Below are 9,086 nucleotides of genomic sequence, written 5' to 3'. Positions count from 1 at the left end.
GCCTCTTCCAGGGCTCTGCCACCCTCGAAGTGAAAAAGTTACTCCTCATGTTTAGATGGAGCATATTATGTTCAAGTTTGTGCCCATTTCCTCTTGTCCTGTCCCCGGGCACCACTGAAAAAAGACCGGCCCCATCCTCCTGACACCCACCCTTTCAGTATTTATAGGTGTTGATCAGATCCCCCCTCAGCCTTCTCTTCTCCAGACTAAAAAGCGCCAAGTCTCTCAGCCTCCCCCCATAAGAGAGATACTCCAGGCCCCTCATCATCTTTGTAGCCCTTTGCTGTGCCCTCTCCAGAAGTTTGCAGGGACTGTCCCAGCCTGTGAGAGTCACTGCACCCCACCAGAGTTTTTTTTTTCCCCCCAGAGAAAATGCCCTTTTTTAAAAAAAAAAGTTTGTTTTTGGTTGCCCAGAGGGGGAAGCTGGTTCACGGCTCTGAATTCTATGGTATTTTTCAAGCAGGAGAGCAACCTGAGGCTTTCCCCTGCCCCAAGGGGACCAGCACAACACCCAAAACACTAATTTTTTTTTTTTTAATTCAGAAGTAATTTCCTTGAAAGAAGGTGTACAAACCCCAAGAAGCAGCAAATGGCCATCCCTCCCCTTTCGCCCGGGTTTGCTGATGGACTCAAAAAAACCCCCATGTATCCAGTTTGGGCTCTTCCCATCCCAAAACTCCAGGGCTGCTGCGAGGCCACCACATTCCACAGTTGTAGAAAATCCACAGAAGTTGGTAAGTTTAGAGCTCCTGGAAAAGTCACTTGAAAGAAAAGGACTGATGGAAGAAGAGCTTGAGTTCCTGGAAAGAGAAATAACAGATCAAGTGTTGCCCAAAGGGAGCAGGACTTAAATTTTAAGGTGGTTTTTTTTTTTTTTGTCACTTGGCAGGGTTTTATGTTTTCCTGGTCTTAAGAGACAAAGCAAAGGCTATTTTTCCTTTAACCACAAATAAACCCAATGGGACTGTAGCACCCAAATCTATACAGTTGTGAGTCCTTTAGTAATCCTCAAAATACAACCCCAATATTATGTGTGCTGGGGGAATTAAAAAAAAAACAACAACAAAACACTGTGGGCATCACTTACGTGGTAATGAGCTCTGTCAGTCGTGGCCCTCTTCTGTAAAACAAACAGATCGTTAAGGTGTTAATGGGTGTGGGATAAAACTGAGGGCTGGGGGGGGTTTGCCAGGTTTTATTTTCAAAAAGGGGTTAAAAAAAATAAATATGAAAATGCAATGGGCAGAGGGAAAGCCCCAGGAGTGTGAAATGGAGCCTGGCTCAATTTGGGCTCCTGCCTTTACTGCTTTGATTTTTCTGCCCCATGCTGGCTCTCGGGGAGTCCCTCTGACTGTGACAACTCTCCCGTTGGGGGAAGCCACCATCGTCTCCCCGAAGCTGTAGGGTGGGAACACTCTGCAGAGGGACAGGGGGGCTTGGAGCTCAGCCTTTACCTTTATTTTCCACTTTAAAATCGGATGGGAGGAGGTTGTCCTGGCGGTTCCCCAACACGAAGGCCAGGAAGGAGAGGATGAGAGCGTCGAGGATGCCGATGATGCAGAGGATGTACGCCCAGCGTACGGTGCAGGCTCCCAGCGTGTACTTGTCCGTCTTGTCCCCGCACATGCGCTTCACCTCGCTCGAGTCCCAGCCGTCAGGGTAGATCAAACACCCGATCATCAGCCCTGTGGCTGTGGGGAGAGGGAGGCATTACAGTGGCCATGAGGTACCTGCTGAGTCCAGATTCCACATGGAGAGATGGAGGAGCATGGCAAAGATAGATGGAATCATGGAATGGTTTGCACTGGAAGGGACCTTTAAGCCACCCCCTGCCCTGGGCAGGGACACCTCCCACCACAGCAGGTTGCTCCAAGCCCCCTCCAACCTGGCCTTGAACCCCTCCAGGGATGGGGCAGCCACGGCTTCTCTGGGCAACCTGGGCCAGGCTCTCACCACCCTCACAGCAAACAAGTTCTTTCCCACATCTCAGCTCAATCTCCCCTCTTTTGGTTTAAAACCATTCTCTCCTGTCCTATGGCTCCCCTCCCTGATCCAGAGTCCCTCCCCAGCTTTCCTGGAGCCTGTTGAGGGACTGGAAGGATCTCCAAGGTCTCCCCGGAGCCTTCTCTTCTCCAGGCTGAACCCCCCCCAACTCTCTCAGCCTGTCCTCACAGCAGAGGGGCTCCAGCCCTCCCAGCATTTCCGGGGCCTCCTCTGGCCCCGCTCCAACAGCTCCATGTCCTTCTGCTGTTGGTGGCCCCAGAGCTGGAGGCAGCACTGGGGGGGGGGGCTGGGGATGCAGCCCAGGGTGTGGGGGGGGTTCTGGGCTCGTGGCACACGTTGCTGGGGCCTGTGGAGCTTCTCACCCACCAACACTCCCAAGTCCCTCTCCTCAGGGCTGCTCTCCAGCCTGGACTTAAACCAGGACCGGGACAAACCAGGCTTAAAGTTGCCCCATGGTTGCCCACCATGCACAGGCTCTGCTTCACTGGTGCTGCTGCATCCAGGGAGGAGCAGGATACGGCTGCTGCTCCCTGCCAAGGACACGCTGCAGCAGCATCTCCCATCCCCACGTTGCCCAGGCAACACCTCTCCCGCATCCCTGCCTGCAGCACTCCCAAGAAATATTTTCTCCAAACAAAACAGGGATGGATTTAGACTGTAGGAGATGGAGAACCCGGCTGCTGCCTCGTGCCTGGCTGGATTTCACCATAGGGTTTAGTGAGGCGGAGCTGCTGTCAGTAGTGGCTTTGCAGGCAGATTAATTCTGCTTGTTCAGCTGCGGCAGTTCCAGCCCGGACGGGAGCCACCACCTCCTCCTGTGGCCGCTCCCGATGCTCGACCCTGGGGCACACATGGCCTCGGTGGCCACTACAGCCGGGCCATGGGGTCCTCAGTGTGTCACCTTTGTGGCTTTGCCGTGGGAGTCCCAACAAACCCAGAGCTGAAGGGCCGTCATCTTCTGCCAAGTGGCTCAGGTCCCCACATCTCACAAGTGCTTTATATTTTTTCCCCTATATACTTGGAGAAATCGTATCTGCTGGACGAGAAGAACGACCAGGGTCTGGAGGGAGAAGAACCAAGCTCATCTGCAAGGCTTTGGGGTGTGATTAATGGAGGCTCTTCGCATCCCCTGCTGTTATCTTGATGCAGAGCACGGAAGTAACTGGTCCTTTATGTGTTTTCACGCAGGTTTGAGGGCTCCTCATGCCACAAACAACCCCACAGTGAGAGCTTGGGACCAGCGGTCGTTTGTCCCTGTCCTTTAGGGACACCCACGTCCTCCTGCAGCAGCGAGGTGCTCCCTGCCCCATTCCGGTGCCTTTTCTCCATCACTGGGTGCTCGGTAAACCAGGAAACATTTTTGGGGTGGTTCCCTCACCCTTTGCCAGGGCTTTTTCTCCCTGGCTTGAGAAGAAGAAGAGAGGGACCAAAGTCAGCGAGCAGCTTCCCAGGTCTACAGAGAGCATTTCCCTTCATTGAGAAGCAGCTACTTTCTCCTTTATTTAATTACTCTTCCCTGTAACTAATGAGAGGAGGGGCACAAAGAAATGGGGGCAGCTGAAAAGAAAGAGCTTCTCCTGTGAAAGTGTCCCCTGGTGTGGAGCAAAGGCCAGAAAATGGATCTTCTCATTGCCTGTCCCCCTTTTTAAAATAAGTCCCAGAAATGTAGCAGCACCTGTATTGCCCAGTGGCAGCTCGAAAGCTCCAGAGAGCCTGTTTGTGGTGGAGAAACTGGGCTCCTGGGGATGATTTGGGATTGTACACCTGACCAGAGCCACCTACGTTGGGTTGCTCTCCCTATTCAGCGCAACAAATGTCCATAAAAGCCCCAAATACAAGAGCAAAGCCTTTCCCTGCTCCAGCTCCCGGGGAGGCTGAGCTGCCCCAAGCCTCTTATCTAAATCTTAGCTTGAGCTCGCTTCTTTAGTCGGGAACTGGAGCAGCCCTGATGCCACCCTCCCACGGGGTCTCAGCTGGGGTGTCCTTGCCACAGGGGCCCCCGGGGACGGCAGAGGCTGTCGCTGGTCCCGGCATGAATGATTCAGGAGCAGCCAAGGGGCCGGGTTGGGTTTCAGCTGGGGCAGAGAAGGCAGGAGCTGGGTTACCGGTGTCTAGGATGTCTCACTGCACTGGGGGAGGGAGGGAGGGATGGACAGATGGATGGGGAAAGGCTGGAGATCCACAGGGATGAGCAGAGGGATGCGAGGATGAGCGGAAAAATAGGGAAATGTGGGTAATGAGCACCAAATCCTACCCTCAGTCCCCTCCTCCCGCTCCCCCTCCCTCATACGTCTTCCCATGAGCTCAGGGAGGTACCGGTTGCTGCAGAGGATGTTGCAGGCACCAAATAACCCAGCAAACGTCACCATCTCCCTGCTTAATTCCTGCAGGATCCCTAATGTGTCAGGGAGCCCCGTGCCCCGGGCCTGCAGCCTTCAGTGCTCTCGGACCAATGCTCCGAAGCCACAGCCGTGGGGCAGAGCAGGAGCGACAGCGCTGGGCAATGGCCAGAGGAAAAGGCCCCCCAGGTAAGTGGGGACGGGTCGTGTCCGGGCTCTTGGGGCCGCGTGGTTTTGCAGCAGCGCACGGAGGGGAGCATCGCCCACGTGCAATGAGTCTGACGGATCTCAGCTGCTCTGAGAGGCTTTACTTACTGCAAATTCCCCACTAGTAACCAGGACAGGGCAGCAAATGGGGCACGGATGTGACGTTGGTGTCCCTCTCCTGGCCACCATCCTCCTGGCAGAGTTGAGGTGGGACAGAGAGGGAAAAGCAGCTCTGACAGGACCACCAGCAGCCCCCGCTCCCCCCTGTGAGTCGCCCCCAGCCCCACTCACCCGCCGCCAGCTGCATCCAGGCACAGACTTTATAGACGGTGGCTGCGTTGCAGAAGAAGAAGAGGCTGAAGCAGAGGATGGAGCCGACGATGAGGAAGGTGGAGATGCCGACAAAGAACATGGCGGTTTTGAAGGCGCTGGAGGGGATGGTGCCAAAGTCGAGGGGGCTGCCCTTGCAGATGAGCTCGCCGGTGAGAGCGTTGCCGATGCAGTAGGAGAAGAGGCCGAAGTAGCCAGCCTGCGGCGTGTCGATGCTGTCGCCGATCCAGTAGGGCTGGATGAAGGTCACCACCATCAGGATGGAGAAGCAGAGGGTGAAGAGGGCCCAGAGCACCCCCATGGCCCTGGCGTTCCGCACATAGTTGGTGTGGTAGATCCGGGCCGCCTCCTGCGCCGGCAGCAGCTTGGTCATGGCGGGGACACCGCCACTGTCACGGCCACTGTCACCGACACCGATCCCCGGGGCGCCCCGCGCTGCCCCGCCCCGGCGGAGAACGGCAACGGCGGCGGCGGCGGGAGGCTCCGGCGGCGGCGGGACCGCCCCGGGGGGCGGTGGCGCGACCCCCTCCCACACCCACCCACCCACCGAGCCCGGGGAGGACCCGGGAGGAGCCGGCGAGACACCCCCCCCCTCCAGCCCCGAGCCAGGGTGGGCGCGGGATCCGGGCCGCCTCCTGCGCCGGCAGCAGCTTGGTCATGGCGGGGACACCGCCACTGTCACGGCCACTGTCACCGACACCGATCCCCGGGGCGCCCCGCGCTGCCCCGCCCCGGCGGAGAACGGCAACGGCGGCGGCGGCGGGAGGCTCCGGCGGCGGCGGGACCGCCCCGGGGGGCGGTGGCGCGACCCCCTCCCACACCCACCCACCCACCGAGCCCGGGGAGGACCCGGGAGGAGCCGGCGAGACACCCCCCCCCTCCAGCCCCGAGCCAGGGTGGGCGCGGGGGGAGCCGGGCGGCGCGGCGGGGGATGGGCTGTCGGGATGAGCCCTGAGTCCCCGGGATGTGCCCTGCGCCTCCGGGATGGGACCCCGGGATGAGCCCTCTGTCCCCGGGATGTGCCCCGTGTCCCTGGGATGAGCCCTGTGCGTCCGGGAGGGGACCCCGGGATGCGCCCTGTGTCCCCGGGATGAGCCGTATGCCACCCTGTGCCCCAAGGATGTGTCACTGGGATGTGTCCCTGGGATGTGTCCCTGGCGTGCGCCCCGTATCCCTGGGATAACCCCTCGGGATGCGCCCTGTGCCTCCATCGTGCACCCTGGGGTGCTCCCAGTGCCTGTGGGATGAGCCCTATGTCCCCACCACCCTCTGCCCTTCCAGCTGGTGTCACCAGAGTCTTCCCCCACTGGGGGGGGGTTCATGGGGTGCTGCATTATTGGGGTGGGGGACTGCAGGTCCCTGGACCTCCCCCCCTGTCAGCTCCGGGACAGTGGGGCTGCAGGCAGGGGGGCTGTTACCCAAATCCCCAACAAAACTGTCACTCTCCAAACCACATTTGGAGTTTTGAAAGGTGACATCAGTTTATTTACAGTACCAGGTGCGTGGGGGGGGGTCTCCTCCTGTTGTGCATCCCCCCGTCAGAACTCCCCGTGTGATTTTTATGCACGTTTTACAATGTCATTATGATATTAGCACCTCCTGCCTATGTTTGGTTGCTCAGTAATTTACACACAATCATACCACCAGGTTATAGCTATGGCGCATGCTCAAGGGAAGGGTCTTCACCTGGTCAAGGGTCTTCTTGGCCGATGGGTGTGATTTTTAGTATTATAACTAATATACAGGGAGGGAAGGAAGCCTACAGGAGAGCTGGAAAGCGACTCTTTGTCAGGAAGTGTAGGACAGGAAGACAGGACAAGGGGTAATGGTTTTAAATTGGAAGAGGGGAGATTGAGATGAGATATTAAGAAGAAATTCTTTACTGTGAGGGTGGTGAGAGCCTGGCCCAGGTTGCCCAGAGAAGCTGTGGCTGCCCCATCCCTGGAGGGGTTCAAGGCCACGTTGGAGGGGGCTTGGAGCAACCTGGGCTGGTGGGAGGTGTGTCCTCTAGGGCAGGGGGGTTGGAACTCAATGATTTTTAAGGTCCCTTCCAACTCTAACTGTTCTATGATTCTATAATGAAGGTAGTTCAGTTTAGGGCACTAAGAATTGCCACTTTCCTGCCAGATTGGCTAAACTGCTCAGAACATGTAGATTAGCACCACCCTCAAGGTCCTTACACCCCATGTGCCTCCTCAACAGTGATACAATCCTCATCTCCCTTGGTGAGGAGTCCTTTTCATCAGCTCACGCTTGATAAATTCAAGGCTAGAATCCTCATTACTCCTGAGGACACAGAAAACGCCTTTTGACACCATAGTTACTATTAACATTTCAGGGATAGGCTTTGGTAACCACGGGACTGTCCCCACCACCCCTCTGCAGGAAGGGAAAGGGCTCATCCTGCTGCCAGGACACCCCGGGGCATCAGCCAGCACATGAAGAAGGGCCAGGTCCCTGCTTGATCCCTGTGTCCTGCCGCCAGAGGAGCATGGGGCAGCCCCAGGGACGGGCTGTGGGCACTTGTGGCCACCTCGGGACCCTTCTCCAGGAGCCACATCTGCTCCGCATACCGAGGGACCGCAGAGGGCTCAGCTCCTGCCCTGGGGTCCAGATGCCACGTGCCGGGGTGAGGGCCACCCAGCAACCAGCGCCAGCCTCAGCGTCACCCCCCGGGGCCACCGAAGGCCAGGGCTGGCCGGGTGTTAATCATTGCTGAGAGCAGCTGGGCCAAGGTGGGTGCGAAAGGCTGTGCCGTTCCCAGGGCTGGTCTTTCATCAGCCGCATCCCCTGGGCACTGAAACACCCTGAGCAAACACCTGGCAGGGCAGGGTGGGATGGGGACATCGGTGGGCTCTGGAGCACCGAGCGAGGCCGGGGGGATGCTAGCAGGGGGGTGGGCTCGCTCCTGCCGTGCTTTGGGCTTGCTCAAGTCTGTGATCGTAACGTCTGAGCGATGGAGGGCTCTGGGGGTGAGCGCTTTCTCATGGAAGGGAGCTCCTGCCGTGGTGCCAGCTCTTGCTTTGCCCAGGGACCCATCATCAAGGAGGACACCTTGGAGACCCCCAGCTCCAATGGGTGAAGGAGAGGAGGGAGGAGTGGAAATCCCCCCCGAGGGACATGCAGGAAGGCCGTTACTTCACATTCACTTCGCCCAAAGGAGCTGCCAGAGGGCAGGTTGACATCTCCGGTAGAGGACAATGGCAGAGGTCTCCATCGTGGCACCTTCTGGCAGCACGGGCATCGCTGTTCTCCCACCCTGGGCAGGGCATCGCGGCGCTGCCCCCAGTGCCACGAGTTGGGGTGTGATAGGAGCAGCCACATCAGCTGATGGAGACGTCGGCTATAAAGCTCCCGCCGGCCCCGTGGCAGAGGCACGAGCGAGCCCACCATGGCCACCACGCTGGTCCCCTGCCTGCTCTTGGCCCTGCTGCTCCTGGCCCCAGCCCTGCCTGCCCCACACGAAAGAGGACTCATCTTCAACTTGGTAAGAGGGACAACTAGTTCCATCCTGGCCATAGCCAGGGGACACCCCGAGTGCCACATCGGAGGGTCATGGGGGTGCTTTGGTCTGGCAGCAGCTATGTGGGAGAGCCCGGAGGGGCAAAAATTATTGCATCTGGGGAAACCGAGGCAGATGGGGATGGTGTGCTGGGTTTTCTGGGGTTGTGAGGGATCTCAGAGCCCACCAAAGCAGCCATGCAAAGGGACAGGGAAGCCCCGAAGTGGATGGGATTGAAGCTCTCGCCTGGCTGCCCCAGTGAGGACCCTCTCCCTGGGGGGCTCACAGGGAATGGGGAGGGGGGACATTTTCCCTGCGGTGCCTCAGCCCTGCTCCCATGAGCCAGGCAGAAATCAGCACTTCGGCAGGTGGTATTTTGGGCCAGAACGAGGAAATCCTGCAGGGTGGGAAGCTCAGGTGTGCTGGCAGCAGAGTTGAGCCCCATACAAAATGAGGTCCCACACCCACCCAAAGCCCCCCGGGCACACATCTAGGTAGGAATTAAGAGGGGACAGAGAGGGACCTGGTGCTTATGCCTTGCAGGACACCGGGGAGCTGTGCCTGCAGAGCGCCCAGTGCAAGAGCGGCTGCTGCCACCGCGGCAGTGGCCTGAGCCTGGCTCGATGTGCACCCCGGGCGGCCGAGTTCCAGGAGTGCTCCCCAAAGGTATGTGTTCACCTGGTCCGGGGGGGGGGGGGGGAACG

The 9,086-nt window shown here is 58.4% G+C and overlaps 2 protein-coding genes across 4 annotated transcripts in view; one reads left to right on the top strand and one right to left on the bottom strand.

Moving 5' to 3' along the window:
- Positions 1-520: 520 nt before the first annotated feature.
- LHFPL5 (lipoma HMGIC fusion partner-like 5) lies at positions 521-5,778 on the bottom strand. 2 transcript variants are annotated; one of them, XM_014953639.1, is made up of 5 exons: positions 5,513-5,778; positions 4,842-5,226; positions 1,455-1,691; positions 1,088-1,120; positions 521-800 (listed from the first exon to the last, which is right to left on the bottom strand). In XM_014953639.1, the coding sequence occupies exons 1-4, from the start codon at positions 5,537-5,539 to the stop codon at positions 1,104-1,106; spliced, it is 666 nt and encodes a 221-aa protein (XP_014809125.1). In that variant the 5' UTR covers positions 5,540-5,778; the 3' UTR covers positions 521-800; positions 1,088-1,103. The 2 variants fall into 2 exon arrangements, with proteins under 2 accessions (XP_014809125.1, XP_014809124.1); XM_014953638.1 differs by lacking the exon at positions 5,513-5,778 and having other exon boundaries at positions 4,842-5,451.
- CLPS (colipase) overlaps positions 4,306-9,086 on the top strand; it is a 20,479-nt gene continuing 15,698 nt past the window's right edge. The window contains exons 1-3 of one of the 2 annotated variants that reach the window (XM_014953641.1): positions 4,306-4,532; positions 7,912-8,367; positions 8,926-9,048. In XM_014953641.1, the coding sequence (XP_014809127.1) occupies positions 8,272-8,367; positions 8,926-9,048 (219 nt within the window). In that variant the 5' untranslated portion in view covers positions 4,306-4,532; positions 7,912-8,271. Of the gene's footprint in view, positions 4,533-6,837; positions 8,368-8,925; positions 9,049-9,086 lie in introns of those variants that run through there. The other variant, XM_014953642.1, reaches the window with a different exon arrangement.

This window comes from Calidris pugnax, unplaced genomic scaffold, assembly GCF_001431845.1.
Source record: "Calidris pugnax isolate Ruff unplaced genomic scaffold, ASM143184v1 scaffold245, whole genome shotgun sequence".
In the NCBI taxonomy this organism is placed as follows: Eukaryota; Metazoa; Chordata; class Aves; order Charadriiformes; family Scolopacidae; genus Calidris; species Calidris pugnax.
Note: the sequence above shows the minus strand (reverse complement) of the source record. Positions and strands in the feature narration are given on the sequence as shown.